At 41.1% G+C, this 18,173-nt stretch overlaps 1 protein-coding gene across 2 annotated transcripts in view; it reads left to right on the top strand.

Moving 5' to 3' along the window:
- The window catches only part of IQUB (IQ motif and ubiquitin domain containing), a 339,995-nt gene that overhangs the window by 289,608 nt on the left and 32,214 nt on the right, over window positions 1-18,173 (top strand). For both annotated transcript variants that reach the window (XM_085654193.1, XM_085654194.1), the window contains 2 exons: window positions 12,158-12,334; window positions 13,667-13,915. In XM_085654193.1, the coding sequence (XP_085510319.1) occupies window positions 12,158-12,334; window positions 13,667-13,915 (426 nt within the window). The remainder of the gene's footprint in view (window positions 1-12,157; window positions 12,335-13,666; window positions 13,916-18,173) is intronic.

Raw genomic sequence — 18,173 nt, 5'->3', positions numbered from 1 at the left:
TGATGAGCCTAATCTCTTGTGGAATCTCCCCAACATTCATAATGGTACAGTGGTGGGTGTACTGATATCCTTTCTAACCGATAGACTGGCCTCTCTTGTCTGTGCATTTGGTTTTTGGATAGCCTTCTGTAAATCGGGAATATGATAACCCCGAGCAATGAATCTCTCTGTTGCTTCTTTCTGGCATTGCATTAGATTGTTTTAGAAGCTGCAGATTCTGCGTATTATTAAATAATCCCCATAAGGGATGCTCTGTATCAAATGCCTAGGATGTGCACTTCTAGCATGCAGGATAAAATTTCCTGTATGTATGTATGCATATATATATATATCTATATATTCACTGAAAAAACCATTGGTTTTAGGGATGTTATAGTTAGCTGGACATTTCCCTCATACAAAACCCTAGAAATTCCCCTGTTATAGTTAGTTCAGCTAACTATAACTCGCGCCCCCGCAATGCACTGCTGATGACGTCACATATTACATCACTCATGACATGGTCAGTGACATCACTGATGACATCTCAAATAACATCACTGATGACGTCATCCATTGAGTATGTGTTTCTGAACAGTTTTATTATGTTTAATATATATAGGGAAAGGCCTGTTGAAAAATAAGTGGGTGTACAAGTGTGTGAATGGATGATTTTCTAGGTGCGTAACTGAGTCTATAAGTGAGTCATTAAATGTATCTTAGTGCAGACTAGTGAGTAAACTGTGTGAATGTCTGTATGTGTCTGTGTGTTGGTGTATAAGTGGCTGCATGGTTTTGTGAATAGCTATATGAGTGTCTATATGGGTTATTGATTGGTTGTCTGAGTATCTGTATTGGTGCCTGAGTGTTTGTGTGGGTAGGGTGTTTGTGACTCTGTGACTAGATGTGTGAGTGGGTGATTCTGTGGGTGCATGTTTTTAAGAGTGCATCTGTGATGGACTGTATGGTTGGGTGAGTGTATGTATGGGTGTGTTAGTGATTGAATGTATATCTCAGTTGTACATGTGTCAGTAACTACATATGTGAAACGCAGTGTATATGTGTGTAAGAGTATATAACTATCTATATGTGAGAGTGTGTGATTTTGGGAGTGGCTGTATGCGCAACAGTGCAAGGATATCTGTGTCATGTGCTGTTTGTTTTTCTGCAGAAAGACACAGAATGTGTTAGTATTTTTATGAGTAAGTGAACTTGAGTGTTTTGAACTGTATAGGTGAGTAAAGTTTACTGTGATTCATTATTTACATGACTGACTAGATGTATCAGTACCTCAATGGATGATTGGCGGTGTGTGAGTGTCTATATAGGTGTATAAATGCACAGAGTGACTGTAAGTATGAGTGACTGTACAGGTGAGTGAGTGGAAATGTATGTAGACCTAAAAGTCAATGAGTGGGTGAGTAGTTATTGGTATTGGAGTATCTATGGTTGTCAAAATGGCCGTCTGAAATTTTGAGTCAGTGTATCAAAGGTTATATTAGGGTGTGAGAAGATGCACTAATTTATCACATGGATGACGTCATCAGTGATGTCATTTGAGATGTCATGAGTGATGTCATCAGTGATCTCACTTACCATGTCATGAGTGATGTAATATGTGATGTCATCAGCAGTGCATTGCGGGGGCGCGAGTTATAGTTAGCTGAACTAACTATAACAGGGGAATTTCTAGGGTTTTGTACGAGGGAAATGTCCAGCTAACTATAACACCCCTGAAACCAATGGTTTTTTCAGTGAATTTCTAAGGTTTTTAAATGCCAATTCCTAACTATAACGCCCCTGAAACCTTTGGTTTTTTCAGTGAATTTTAAAGGTTTTTTTAAATGCCAATTCCTAACTATAACGTGCATGAAACCGATGGTTTTTTCAGTGAATTTCAAAGGTTTTTTAAATGCTAATTCCTATCTATAACTTATCTCTGAAGATATCATGAAAAGCATTCTTTTTTAAAAGTAGGGTGCACATAGGTTTTGTGGAAAAGCATCTTTGTGATTGGTTAAGAAAAAGCAGTTTCAATGTGGAGTACATATCATAGGATAAAATTTGCTCAGCTCAACCACACCTGCTTCTTGCATTTGGAAGGCACTGTTCGAACTTGAAACAATCGTCAACTTTTAACCTGCATGTGTCGTTAAATGTTCAAGAAAATGTTTAAAAAAAATATCGTAAAGTTTTAAAAAATTGATGAACTTTTAACCTGCAAGTATTGTAGAATGTTCTAGAAGGTGTGTTGATAGAATACGTTGCACTTCTGACTTCTATGTGTTGTTGAATATTTAAAAAAACGGTTCATATGGAAAATTAAAAAGAAACCAATAGAGAAGTTTTGAAACCTAAAAGAATCAAGGAACTATTTTAATTTATTCTTTACATGTATTTATGTGTGCAGCAACAAAATTATAGACACAACAGCACTAGGAAGAGGAAGAAGCAGGGAGTGGGGGTAGGGGGGTAGATGGGCAGAATGGCACACATGCACAATTAAGTACAACACACATATAGACTAACAATGACAAAATGAAACACGCCAACAAGGAGCACAAGTCACACAACCTGCCAACGTCACACCACTGAACGAGCATAGAAGTGAAAACCACGCTGCATTCATACAGGATGTGTACAAAGGCCAGTCGTTGGTGTTGTGGGATGTCTGCGACCGTGGTCATCATGGATGAGATGCCCAGCATGTGGCACATGGTCGAGTTCACTGTGTGTTATGTTGCCAAACGGCTGCTCCTCCCTCCCACAAGCCCCCACACTTTTGTACGGTGAGCTGTTGTATCTCGTGCACTCCTACGGCACGCCATTGTAAAGTCTATTTGCGCATATCCTGCTACAATCCAACAACAACATCACAGTGCCGTTTGGAGGTGGTGCATGCCACTTTACAACATCAACTGCTGCGGCTCTTGTAACAGGCCACACCAGAACACAGAGACACACTTACCGCACTTCCTGTACACGGACATGTCCGAGACACCCCGTTCCCCTTGCCGGATAGCCACACCCCTGCACTGACCTGTGAACAACAGACCAGCACACGCCAGTTGTGCATGCAGGAGGATGCGTATGTAGCTACACATCCAGGCTCACTGCCAACGCTGAGGTGACAGCACACTGTGATGTTGCAGGGCTCGTGCCTATCATGCTAAGACAATGACCACAGGGACACACTTACTAAGATGTGGGTTTGGGGGGCATTGGCGGTCCTGGAGTTGTTGAGATGAGTCTTCTGGCCCTCATGGGTATCCCTGTATCATGCTCATTGACTCTATGGCACCTGTGGGTGTTCTGGTGTGGCACTTGGCTGTGTTCCCTTTCATGGTGCAGGTAGTTGTCCTGCTTAACACCAGCAGAAAGCAGGTGTAAAATCCCTGGTGCTAACATGTCTTATCGCCGGAATTTGTTTCGCATTGCAATTGGTGTGAAAGTTGTGATGTGATTTTTTTCGTGTGCACAACAATATACGAACTGAGCAGTGTATCTCGTCAAGATCCAGCACCTGACGCACTATTCCCAATCAATATAAATACAATGAGATTTCTTAATAGATTTTGTGTGTACCCTGTAAGTGCAGCCAATACCTCAGTGCAATACAAAACAGGATTTTAGTATTTAGAATAAATCGCAAAGATGCACCTCATGTCTTTTTGCACGGGAACGGCTACTCTCCATTTCATTATCAGCACTTTAACGGAAGTAAAGTTGAGATAAATCTAACACACTATTAAGAAGTTGGTGCAAACTGCAGATATCACTAGTATTTCAGCGATAAGTGCCCCAAAATTTAACACCATGGTGGACTCCATCAAATAACAGTAATAAGAACAAGAAAGAGTCACACAGCAGTTAAGAGAACAACCCAAAACATTATTAATTTTTTTTTCAAACTTTATTTTTTATAATAATAAATATATAAACGATAAACTATTTTCAAACTTTATATTTTTTTTAACATAAATATAAACAATAAACTAATAAACAAAATGTAACAACAATAATACAAAACAACAAGGCGGAACACTCCTGTGGGAACCATGGATGTCGACGACAGACCTGGAAAATCAAAAAGATTGTTAAAAAAACAACAACATGGTATTCTCAACAAAATACCACAAGAAACAAATCACAGATATATAAAATGTATACAGTTAACAACATTTTATAAGTTTAACTTACAAAAACTGTAAATGTTACCGCTTTAAAATATTTACCGAATCTGAGGAAATTTTTTTGCAGAAGGCACCACGCCCACAACGTTTTTCTTCAGTGGTAAAGAAATTTTTCCAAGGGGCAAACAAAGACCAATGCCACCTTCTTCATTCGCAAGATTTGCCAAAGAGTTCTGTTACGAGGCGATCCTAACAAAAAATACTCGTGCGGCACAGCAAGTATGATGAAACACCTAAGGACCCTTCATCCAAACAATCTTGCACGAGAAGAGTGCAAACAGATGAGAAACACTCCTGTTCTGTATCTGTAAAAAAGAATCACAAATAAATGTATATTAATAACTTTCAAATTTATACTATTCCATTACTGTACAAACACATTTTATATAAAAACTGACTAAGAAACTATAGCCCTGAACCACAAGTGTGATGATCGTTAAAACACTACATGCATAGTGCATACTACTTTGAAGCAGTTCATGCCCTAAAGCCTACCTCACTAAAAGACTACATGCTAACTGACTAAATGATTACAGTACTAAAAGGAGACACACTGGGTGAGTGACAGGGTGTTTGCTAGAAGAGTATGAATACTAACTAGGGAATTGAAGGTGTAAAACACAACTGTGTAGGTGATTAGAGGACTGCATCCATACTGCATAGGCATTTAAAGCAGTCCATGTGCTAAGGCCTGGCTCACTGCATGACTACTTGGGTACTGACTGAATGATTAGAGTACAGCAAGGAGAGTGCCTAGGTGAATTTATAAGTGCTAGGCTTTTCGCACAGGGAATGGATTAGTACTTGGTACTGAATGGGTCACTAGAGGAGTGCAAAGGCAGTCACAAGTGCTGGACTGTATGGATACTGACTAGGAAATTGAAAGTGTGAAAGACAAGTGTCTAGGTGGTCAGAAGACTGCATGCATAGTGCATAGGGGTTTGGAGCAGTCCATGTGCTAAGGCCTGGCTCAGTGTATGAATACTTAGGCACTGACTGAATGATTAGAGTACTGCAAAGATAATATCTTGGTGAATTTATAAGTGTTTGGGTTTTAGCACAGTGAATGGATTAGTACATGGTGCTGAATGGGTCACTAGAGGACTGCAAAGGGAGTGACAGGGTATTTCCTGGAAGTGTATGGATACTGACTAGGGAATTGAAGGTGAGAAAGACAATTGTGTAGGTGGTTAGAGGACATGCATAGTGGATAAGGGTTTGAAGCAGTCCATATACTAAGGCCTGGGTCACTGGATGAGTACTTGGGTACTGACTGAATGATTAGAGTACTGCAAGGAGAGTGCCTGGGTGATTTTATTAGGGTTTGGCGCAGTGAATGGATTAGTACATGATGCTGAATGGGTCACTAGAGGAGTGCAAATGGAATGACAGGGTGTTTGCTGGAAGTGAACGGATACTGACTGGGGAATTGAAGGTGTGAAAGACAAGTGTGTAGGTGCTTAGAGGACTGCATGCATAGTGGATAGGGTTTTGAAGAAGTCCATATGCTAAGACCTGGCTCTGTGCATGAATACTTAGGCTGTGACTGAATCATTAGAGTACTGGAAAGAGAGTGTCTTGGTGAATTTATAAGTGTTTGGGTTTTGGCACAGTGAATGGATTAGTACATGCTGTTGAATGGGTCTCTAGAGGACTGCAAAGGAAGTGACAGGATATTTCCTGGAAGTGTATGGATACTGACTAGGGAATTGAAGGTGTAAAAGACAAGTGTATAGTATGTTAGAACACTACATGCATACTGCATAGACATTTGAAGCAGTCTATTTGGTACTTAGAAACTGACTAAATAATCAGACTACTTCTAGGACAGTGCTTAGGTAAAACCTTTAAATTTTCAGCTCTGCCACAGTGAACAGAATAGTACATGGTACTGCACCTTAGTGTCAAACCCTGACTCATTTTATCAATGCATAAGCAAAGACTAGCTTCTAATGCTACTAAAACTTGACAACATGAGAGGTTTTAAATTAGTTATCTGTCAGCAAATACACAATGTTACCAAATGCTTCTCTCACAGTGGTTCTCCAATGCACACAGACTCACAGTGTGATTCTAGACAACAACCACTATACCTAGGAGTTTACCAAAACTCATTCACTACAGTGGAAGTGGTAAAAGAACTGCACACAATCTACATATTTCACGACTACACTTTAATGTCAATGCCTGACTAATTTAATCAACGCATAAGCAAAGACTGGCTTCTAATGCTACTAAAACTTGACAACATGACAGGTTTTAAAACAGTTATCTGTCAGTAAATACACGATGTTACCAAATGCTTCTCTCACAATCCTTACCCAAATGCACACAGACTCACAGTGTGATTTTAGACAATCAACACTATCCTAGGAGTTTACCAAAACTCATTCACTAGTCTAGAAGAGTTAATGGTACTGAACACAATCTACATATTTAAGTATAGCACATCAGTGTCAAAGCATGACTCATTTAATCAACGCATAACCAAAGACTGGATTCTAATGCTACTAAAACTTCACAACATGACAGGTTTTAAAAAAAGTTATCTGTAAGCAAATACATGATATCACCAAATGCTTCTCTCACACTGATCCCAAATACACACTAACTCACACTGTGATTCTAGACATGCACCACTATCCCTAGGAGTTTACCAAAACTCATTCACTACAGTGCAACTGGTAAGGGAACTGCACACAATCTACATATTTCAGGACTGCACTTTTCTGTCAAAGCCTGACTCATTTAATCAAATCATAAGCCATAACGGTCTTCTAATGCTATTAAAACTTCATAACATGACAAGTTAAAACAGTTATCTGTCAGCAAATACACAATGTTACCAAATGCTTCTCTCACAGTGGTTCCCAAATGCACACAGACTCACTGTGTGATTCTAGACAAACAACACTATCCCTTGCACTATACCAAAACACATTTCTTCATCTAGAAGTAGTACTACATTTTAGTATAGAAACATAACATAACTCATTTCACAAATTCATAAATAATGACTGGTTTCTAATTCTACCAAAATATAAAAACTGCACAGTTATCTGTTTACAAACACATGAAAAACACAAATTCTTATCACAGAATGGTTTCTACATGCACACACATTGTAGAGAAAAAAAGTACTCCCTACACTTTAGCAGGAAAAATACATTAGTCTGATTAAAATCAAAATAGTCTACATACATCCCCTCACAATTAAATAACTCATCTTTCAAGTTCTTTTGTAGATTAAGAAGTATATCAATCACTCACCATATTTTCTTTTACAGAATCTCTGCACTGTGCACCTCTCAGCAAAAGCAAAGAATGAAAAAGTTTCCCTTTCATTTTCCACACATATACATGTAAACATCAAATCACAATCCTTCGCACATAAACTCAAAAGCAAACACACATTTCTATTGGTTAAACATTTCAACCCTTTCCAACTGAAATTCATTTCAACCCTTCCCCAATCTGCCTTCTGCCTGTTACCATAGAAACAGGTCATGGAACACTGCACTGAGCTCACAGGTCACAAGTTCAGCACACAATGTTCCTACACAAGAAGACAGGAAGTGTGCTTGACTTTTCAACATATCAGCTTATCATATATAATGTTCCTTACAATCTGTTTTTGTTAACCAATAACAATCATACCTTTAAAAAACAGAAATATACACCCTACCTTTCAGTGTAGAAAGTTGCCATACAACCAATGATTTCTTGTCGTTTTTCAAAAAACGTTGCCGTGGATCCGCGCACCCACCGCGAGAGAATCCATGCATCCAACGCGATAGGATGCGCGCACCGTGCGCGCATTTCCCCGTGTTTTTTTTTTTTTAAAAAGGGGGCCCCAGTGGGTCCTTCTGGGACCCCCTAAGCACCTCTAGAGGGTCAAAGTATTTTCACTCTGCCCCCTTTATATGTTTTAAACACTTATTCCCCTTGCATCTTCAGCCTCGCTTCTACCGAGGCAGAAAATGGCCACCAACAGTTCCTGGTTTCGAATGTAGAGAGACACTCGACAGCCAATTAGCATTCAGCACGCGATCGGGAAGGTGCGCGCTCGATTCGGGGAGGGTGCGCGCTCGGTTCGGGGAGGGTGCGCTTACGGTGCGGTTACGGTCCGCGGATCCTCCGCGGCCATAGATATCACTAACTATTTTACCCTAATTTTCTCAGGAACTACTGAACAGATTCACACCATATATGCAAAAGGCACGAGTCCGAACTGAGGACTACCTCTTTGCCAAATTTGGTGTCATTCCGTTCAGCGGTTCGGGCTGTAGCTGCGACAACAGATCCTATGGGAAATTGCATGGGGAAAACGCGTTTTGGGACCCCCCTTTTTTCTCCGCCCCCGCATGACGGATCACCGCAAAACTTTCAGGGTAGGAGCGGAGCGGAGCTGGCCAAAAGTTTGGAAAATTTTGCAAGGATTCGTCAACCGGCGCTAACGTTATTCCAAATAGAATGTTGCGGATTTCCTATGGAAAATAGGTCCTAACTATAACTATCTACTGTGCCTGCCAGTAGATAATGTATGTATGTATATATATATTACCTACTGGCGGTCGCCAGTAGGTAGTTATAGTTAGGACCCCTTTTCCATAGGAAATCCGCAACATTCTATTTTGAATAACTTTGGCGCCGGTCGATGAATCCTCGCGAATTTCTCAAAATAGGTGGGGCGCTACGCTCCGCTCCTACCCTGAAAGTCTCGGGGGGATTCGTCAAGCGGGGGCTGAGATAAAAGGGGGGTCCCAAAACGCGTTTTTCCCATGCATTTTTCCATAGGACCTTTAGACAGAGCTACAGCCCGAACGGCTGAACAGAATTACTAGAAATTTGGCAGAGAGGTAGTCCCTATGTCAAGGAAGTGCCTTTTGTAGGTTTGGTGTAAATCTGTTCAGTAGATTCTGAGAAAATAGCCTTTAAATCAATATATATATCTGAGCCCGCTTACGGTACGCTTACCGTACGCTTACCGTACGCGTACGGTGGCGTGCGCGAGCGCGATTCTGATTGGCTCTTAGATCTTAGTAAACATTCGAATCGGCCGAAACCAGGAAGCGGCGTCCGCCATTTTGTCTCTCGCACTGAGTGTTATTTATCAAACATGATGCCCAAAAACATGTTACGGGGCTGTTTTGACAACTCCCTCCCACATAGTCATGTTGAGGGAGTCCCCAAACATCCCCCAAGAGCAAAAACGGTTTTATTTTTTTTTCGGCAATTTCGCCGAGTACGCTTACCGTACGCTTACCGTAAGCGTACGGTAAAAAATAGAAATAAAAAAAACACTATCCACACTTACCCCACCCCCTGTGCTTTTGGTGGCCGTAGGCCACCAAATGTACAGGGCTTATTACAACAGTAAAAAAACTATATTTTGGCAACATGAAATTATAAAATCGAAATAAAAAAAACACTATCCACATTGACCCCACCCCCTGTGCTTTTGGTGGCCGAAGGCCACCAAATGTACAGGGCTTATTAAAGTTGATAAAAACCGTGCACGGAACGCACTGCGTTAAGTGGGCGCGCACGCCTCGAATGGCGTAAAGTAACTTAGCATTTAAAAAACCGTACAAATTCACTGAAAAAACCATAGGTTTCACACACGTTATAGTTAGGAATTAGCATTTAAAAAACCTTGCAAATTCACTGAAAAAACCATAGGTTTCACACATGTTATAGTTAGCGGAAATTTTACTGATAAAAAAACAATGAAATTGCCCCGTTATAGTTAGTGCTGGCAACTATAACTCACGCGACCGCAATCTTCTGCTGATGACATATGTGTCTTTATAAAAAAAAATATTTGTAATATATGTATAGCTAAAAATGTATGGAAGAAGACATGGGCAAATAAGTGTCTAAATACAGTATTAGCATCAGCAGAGGATTGCGGTCGCGTGAGTTATAGTTGCCAGCACTAACTATAACGGGGCAATTTCATTGTTTTTTTATCAGTAAAATTTCCGCTAACTATAACATGTGTGAAACCTATGGTTTTTTCAGTGAATATATATATATATATATATATATATATAAATATATATACACACAAAAAAGAAAGCAGAGAACTCTGGAAAGTTCTCAAGTTTAGGTGGAAAGCAGCTCCTGTTAGAGCACTCTTAACACCAGCGACACTCTAGATCTGCTCACCTCAAATGTCTGCTTTTCTATCAAAGTCTTTAAGCATAGGATTAACACAGTGCCATCCACGCTGAGATAGAAATGGACAAAGTCTTTTGCCATTTATACAGCAAAGTCTTTAAGCATAGGACTAGCACATATAGCATATATATTGTGTGAGCAATATACTGGTTTGTCTTAGGTACAGACTGTGATCCTTGTTTAAAGCCATTGCAACATTCTAGGTATATAGAAAGGTCCAGGACAGCACTAATGAAGTCTGACAATTTCAGATATGTCATATTGTGAATTCACATGAGATCATGTTGATCGGTTGAGTCTGAAAGTTGCACCTCTTTGCATCACGTCTATTCTGAGTGGCCTTGTGCTTGGAAGTGGTAAGACCCCCAAGGGGATATACTGTTACTGCATAGCCCATTTTTCCAAGATGTTGCTTTTCCTCACCAATCGGTTTTCCTGCTCGTAAGGAGGGATGAACTGGATATCGGCGCTGCAATAACAGGATGCAAGTGCTGGCGATGGCGGTGCGAGCGCTGGTGTCGGGAAATGCTGATAACTGCAGGCGTCGGCAAGCATTGAAGGGTGTTGGAACTGAGGTGCAGGCCGGGCGGTGCATCATGCACTTCAGGAGCGGTGACCCTGGCCTCTGTGCAGGTTGCGGCGTCTCAGCGGTGTCGCTGATGGCGTCGGAGACAGGTTTTCTTGCTTCTTTCAAGTTGCTTCCAGCTCCCAACAGCAGGAACAACCTCCAGAGGCCCAAAACTGGAATAGGCATCTCTTGGCAGGTACATGAGGAGACCTTGATACACTGGAGTGCTAATAAAAATCACGTCTCCTGGTGTCTCATCGAACTAAAGTGCAATGTGCCCATTCAAAAATATAAAATAACCAGGATGGTTACCACAATTCACAGATTCAACAGTTAACAGTGACAATATTGCTTGCCCCCCAGTCGCATAAATGTCTGTGCGACGCTAACCGCGCGACCGCACAGTTGGTCCCATTAAGTAGAGGAGGAGCCTGTGGAACACTAGAGCGCTAACAGGCTACTTTTGAAGAACGTTTTCAGATATCTTTTATTTTAATTGTCGTCTTCAAACTCTCTGCCCCCAAAGACCTACTACCTAGATAGACTTGAAAAATATAAGACACCTATGTAAGGAAGCAACATCAAATGCAATAGGTTTGGTCTATTTTTTGTGTGTTTGTTGTTTCCAGTAAACACTGCAATAAAATATCCTCCAGCTCCTGTCTCATAATGAGTTGCATGCATCAGTGGACCCACCCTTCCCATGCATCATTTGAGCTAATAACAGTGGCCACACTGGATGCATGCAGTAACAGGCCTAGTAAGGAGTGCCAGAGCCCTACAAAGTCCATGCAGCAATTGGCCTAGTGAAATTACCCATGCCAGTGCATGCATCTTTGTCCCTGGTAAAGGGTGTTAGTTATTAATAATATTGAGAAAATTATGCTTGAAATAAGAGCAGTGAAACAAATGAATATAATTGAACATATGATTTTATTAATGGAACTGTGTAATACAATGCATTTCATGTTGATGTACTGCTTGGATTGGTGGAATTAAGAGGCATATCCGAAAAGTGAGTAAACTACAGGTTTGAAATTAAGCTTTCTACTTGTACACAACAGTGCAAGAGAGTCAGTGTACTTTTATTAGTTGTGCTTTGCTTGGATATTTCTAAAATCTTCAGAAGGATATGGGGTGTGAAGAACTGTGATTCAAATCTGTATGAAACACTTTGAGATCTTATCGTTAAGTTTGAACCCATACTTATTTTTCACATTTTGTCTTCATGTAGGAACATGATTGTAAATTGACCCAGGAAATAGTTGAATTGATCGACAGAGAGGCAGATCTTCTGATGAGAGGAGTCCAAGATTCCAACCTGGAAGGACTTCGGAAAAGGATATCGACACTCTTTCTGCAATACATCAAAACGCCGATGTTTAACCCCGAAGTGGCAAGACTGCTTAAGGTAAATACATTTTGTTTTCAGCAAATAATAACAGATAAGTATTGATCACTGTCCTATATTTGCACAGACATCTGTTAAATAGCATCAGTTGGATTCTTTGGAATCTGTGATACATTTAGTTGATCCACTGGAAGAGATGTACTGATTAACAATAATGAGTATGATACAATTCTGGGTCCTCAGAGGGACTTACTTCGGCTATGAACACATTGCCGTCACCAAATATATGGTTGCTATGAAGTTAGTATGGGCATGGTTGTAATGTAAATAGTTGGACAGGAAACCAGAGAATATTACTTGGTTCTGCCCTGTGATTTGCATAATAAAGTATTTATCAAGTTACCCATCAATTTGTAAAACTATCCCCGTATGGTGGTTTACTGGGTTTGGGATTGAGGACTTCTGAACAAGTGCACATTGATTTTGTCTGATATTTGTTCAGTGTGCTAGCTTACTATGTGCATTAAACCATCTCGGTAATCACATGGGATCTATTCAGAGTGGGACAACACTGGGGTGACAAGTAGGACCAGAACCACTTGAGTGCCAGCTTCTAAGGAAGTGTCTCAGAACAGAACACAGGATAGTCTGCTGTTGTTTGTGGCACCTTATGCTTCCTATGTATTTTTTTCCTCCACCAGCATTGTCTGTGGGACATTGTACAAACGGCACACAGAGGGACGCGGGGCAGCCTGGGCAGTCATGGGTATATGAAGATGGGCTTTGAACGCCACACTATAACCTAGGACAAATAATACCTTTAAAAAGGATTTGCTTATCTACACTTCTGAAAAGAAGGATCAGAGCAACGCTGTATTTTTGCAGTGTTGAAACACACACAATCATTTTCATGTTAAATTATAAATGTCAGTGTTTTTAGGAAATATGTTAAATATTTAAATGTTTGAGGCTAAGTTGATGGTAGTTATCAAATGTAGCAGAAACATAATGTCCATTAATGCCATGCTCAATTCAGTTTCTTGTTTATGGAGGAGGAGGAGTATTTACCCTGGGTGCGTAGGCGCAGTGATTGGCTGTGCTAGTCTGTCTCCTTGATTGATTCATCATGGCCTCTCTTCAGAGAAGCTCTGCTGATTAACATTGCTGCTCCTTGTTCTTGTTCATGAAATAAGGATTATAGTACAGTTATATGTAATATGGCACTAACGGGAACAGGCTTGACATTTCAGTTTGACTCTTGTAGACATTATAAAATGATATTCATGTATAGAGTTGATATTAACGGTACCAAATGTTAGTGAAACGTAAAAACACTTCAACTACTGGTCAATTTTGTCTTTAAGCATGTCTTTTATCCCTGTTTTGTTACAGGTGCCACAAGACCCAGCAATGCTATCCAAAAACATTTACTACTGTCCCAGCTGCAAAAGCTACTTACCCTCCACAGAATTTACTCTGTCGATTAATGCGCGCACTGTGGATCGGTGTCGTCAGTGCACCAAGTTGAACAATCGAGCGCGTCGAAGAGAAGACCTTTCAAACTACAGATTGCTCCTCAAACAGCTCAAAAAATCAGAGGCAGATTATGAAGATGATGCCAAAATTGCATTCTTGTTGCAGGTACAAAATATCAAATTGATTCTTGAATTGATATTTAATCACTGCAAGCTACAAAATCTCTTTTCAGCAAGGTTTTGTTTTTATGGCTTTGGGTCAAAGCTTCATGGTTTACCATCAAATGAAAATATTCCAATCAACTCTCAAACTGCTTACATTTTATACCCTAACAGGTATTCAGTTTATGTTGCCACTAGTATTGAATTTGTTGTATTTGTGCGATAGACCTGGCATACTTAGAATGGTTTTCCCCCTAACCTTTTACTTTCAGACCTCCTATTTTGCTGACTTCGTTTCTTCTGGCCTCAGGACTCTGTGCACTTTACCACTGCTAGCTAACCTTTGCTAAAGTGCTTGTGCTCTCTCTGTAAAACATTGTAGAATTGGCCTATACCCAATCAGCATATTTATTTTACTTATAAGTCCTTAGTAAAGTGGAACTACCTGTGCCCACGGCCTGTGAATTAAATGCCACTAGTGGGCTTGTAGCACTGATAGTGCCACCCATTTAAGTAGCACATTAAACAGGCCTCAGGCCTGCCATTGCAGCCTGTGTGTACAGTTTTAAACTGCCAATTTGACCTGGTAAAATAAACCTTTTGCCAAGCCCAAACCTTCCTTTTTAATGCATATAAGTCACCCCTAGAGGAGGACCTGGATAGCCCTGAGAGCAGTGTGCAATGTATTTAAAATGTGGGGCACGTGCTTTCAAGTTTTACATGTAGTGAAAAACTCTAAAATTAGTGTTTCACTACTGCAACGCCTATCTCTCCACTAGGATGACATTGGAGTTACCTTATTACATTTAATAAGCTGTAATTTCCAAATGGAACAGATAACCAGTTAAATTTGGTGTCTTTAGAATTGTAATGAAAAATCCTAATATGGTGAAGTCGGTTTTAAATTACAATTTGGCATTTTCCTGCATTTGCCATTTGGTGCCTGCAGCCTGTCTCCTGGTCACATGACTGGGTGTAGTTGACAATTAGGCATTGTGCATTCATCCTAGACAGCCACATACAATAGCAATATTAGGTATACTTGGATGGGCTGTCACTAGCAGGATGGGAGGATGAAGCTCTGCACAGCCTCACTTACACTTGAATATGCTGTGTCCTGCCTCTACACAAAGGCCTGCATACCCCCTGTAGTTAGTCATGAGCCAGGACTAGGAAGGCTGGGCCCCTGTGCACTTTAAAGCCATGCCTCTAGAAGCTCCTCCCCATTTTAAAGGCACAACGTGGTATAAATACTGGAACTCAGGCACCAACTCTTCAGTACACTTCTGGACCTGTGGATACTCTGCCCAGGAAGAAGGACCTCTGTGCTGCTGAAGATACTGCCACACTGCTAGACTGCTGCTCTGAAGGACTGCTGCTCTTTTGCCTGGGTGAGAAAGACTGGACCTGCATCTGTTGAGCCCAGGACCACGTGAGTGACTCCAAGGGCTAGCTGGCTGACCTCCTAACTTGAGCCTAAGGGACAGAAGTCTCCAACCACCTCGACTTCAGCACCTGGCCTCTGCTATCCATGAGTCTACTCTGCCAAGTGGTACCACCCCTGTCCTGGACTCTTGGAAGTGAGCCTTAGGTCCTCTGCCAGCCTCTGTGGATCCAGTAGAACTGATCCACCTCCACAGCTGCATGGATTGAGCCTGTCACAAAGACCTCAAATGCCTCAGCAGCCTCTTCAGAACTATTGCTGTGCGATGCACCCTCGGCACAGGCCCTTGAATCCTTCATCAATGGCAGCCTCGATGATGACGGACTCTGCATCACAGCCTCGCAGTTCCTCGTAACAGACGCATCGTTCTGCCTGCGTGATGCATCCTCGATGATGGACTGTGCATCACATGCTCTTATCGACTGGATTCTTGACGACTATGCAGGACCTCACATTGCAGCCTCACCGCACCTTGTAGCTGACACATCGCTTTGGCTAAGCAACGCATCTTCAACGCGGATCCTTGCAACGCTCCGCAAACCATAATTTAAGGTACTTTGTTCAGCGGGTCTAACTGGGTCCTTGCAGTTGGCCCGAAACTCCACCGTGGTCGACCTGAACTTGGGACTTTGTACTGGCGCAACCAGATATCCACAGATGACTCTTTGTGATTTTTAGCGCAATTTTCACTAGAATCTTTAAACTTGCATCTCTCTGTGTGTACTGGTTGGATTTTTATTGTTTTAGTCTTGTTTTATTTAATAAAGAATCCTCTATTTTTCTAATTTGGTGTGTGATCCTTTTCATATTGTGTGGTGTTTTTTACTGTATTACTGTTTAAAGTGTTGCAGAAATACTTTACACAGCGCCTCTAAGTTAAGCCCGACTGCTTTGTGCCCAGCTACCAGAGGATGGAGCACAGGTTAATTCAGGATTGGCTTGTGCCTCACCCTGACAAAGATTGTGGTTGCTGCTTGACCAGGGCTCACACTCCAATCAACCAACTACCCAATTTCTTACATTGTTATTTTAACCATGTGTGTGTTTATCATTCACTCAGAGATTTCTTCTTTGGCACTCTAGAACATGTTTGGCATTTTTCTATACTCCATAATTTGAAATGGAAACTTGTTTAGACTTTAAGTTAAACTTAATTTTTGATTTGGTTTGCATTTGTTGCTGCTGGGTAATTTCTATAGACCCAGTTATACCATACGTTAAACAATGGGTGTTTTGATACCTGTACTTGAAATCACTCTGTGGGTAGTACACTTTCAATGTGCATGTGATTTGTTTTTCCTACGGGTAGTGGTCAAACTCTCCAGTTACTCTTGTGCACTTCCTGAGGTGGTTCCTTCAGCAATGGGGAGGTATTGGTGCCTGAGCAGCAAAGTTCATTTGTTCCTTGAACTGCTGTTCATCAAGAAATAGCCCCCTTAGGTGAATATAGTCAACAAATGCATGCTGTAACATCACACAAAACACAGAAATACGCAATCGATTAACAAACAACACACAGCCCACTTAAGCAGTATGCAACAAATAAAGCACATTACTGTTCACCTCACACATTGCTACACACACATTATGCAACATGCATCACCTCACCCAACACATTAGCACATACTACGTCCCACAATGCATGGCACTTTATTAGCCCATCCTTTGTGACACTCTTTGCTCAGGCTTTCATTGAATTGTGACATGGATGTCTCATCCAATCACTTAACCCTCCTGATACCATAGTATTAATGCCCAGAATCAGTTTACAGTGATGGTATTGAGCAAGGGTGCCTGGGAGTCCAAGAGTTAACACCTGCCTAGGGGTTAAACAGTTGCTTAATTTGGTGGTCTAACTATTCAGAACACTGTGGAGGAGCAAGGTATGAGAATATACTGTGTGGTAGGGCTGTCTAGAGGAATCATGTTCTCTCCGTGGAGAATGGAAAGGTCAGTCATACTAAAAGGGCCAGATAATGCAGTCTGTGTTAAGTGTTTAGAGTGCCCACCTGGCTGTTGGCAAATACAATTTATATGGCATCGGACCTCTGGAATTGATTGTTCTTTTGAACTTCTTTACTACAGATCTTTATAAGGCCCTGGGTTGCCATTAGGAGAATCCTGCTGTTATGGAAAGTCTTCGCAGGCATTGTAGGTGCTCTGACAAAAGAACCCTCAACCCACGCTTTGCTTTTGCCACGCATTTATTTCCAAGCATTTGCCAGGGTTTCCTCCTGACAGTCTATGGCTCTTTAGACCTCAAAATGTATCTCTTGTCTTCAAAAAGACCTTGGGTTAGGCTCTTTTATTGCTGGCTTCTATTTGGTTTGCAACAAGGTTGCTTAACTTGGAGCAGATTTTTGTTTTCTGTTTCTGTAGTAGGGGATCTCTGTGTATAGTCATAATCTAGTGAATAGTCCCGCCCATGTGCGTGGACCCCGGAGCAATAAAAAAGAATCTCTAAAAGGTGACAAATCATGCAGACCTGCATACACCTTTAAGAGAGAATTTAATTTAAAGACAGATAATGAAGCCTATACCCACAGGCTACACTGTCCAGTACTTCAACTAGAATTCCACCAACATCCACAAACAGCACTGCCTGTCTAGTTTTTCTCCACATAGGAAAAAACCCTGCCTCTACCAGCCAAACCCTCTGGAATGATAGAGAGGAAGGAGTGGACAGACAAGCCCCATAGGCTGCCATTATGTGGCTTAGAACAGGATACTGTGCCTTTAAGAAAACTTTCCAGATTTCCAGAACTTTCCCCAGTATCCCTGAATGCCCAGCAGGTCCCATTTACTTTCAGTTCTTTTT

This window comes from Triturus cristatus, chromosome 4_1 (assembly GCF_964204655.1).
Source record: "Triturus cristatus chromosome 4_1, aTriCri1.1, whole genome shotgun sequence".
NCBI lineage: Eukaryota > Metazoa > Chordata > Amphibia > Caudata > Salamandridae > Triturus > Triturus cristatus.
This window is presented reverse-complemented; position numbering and strand designations above follow the sequence as displayed.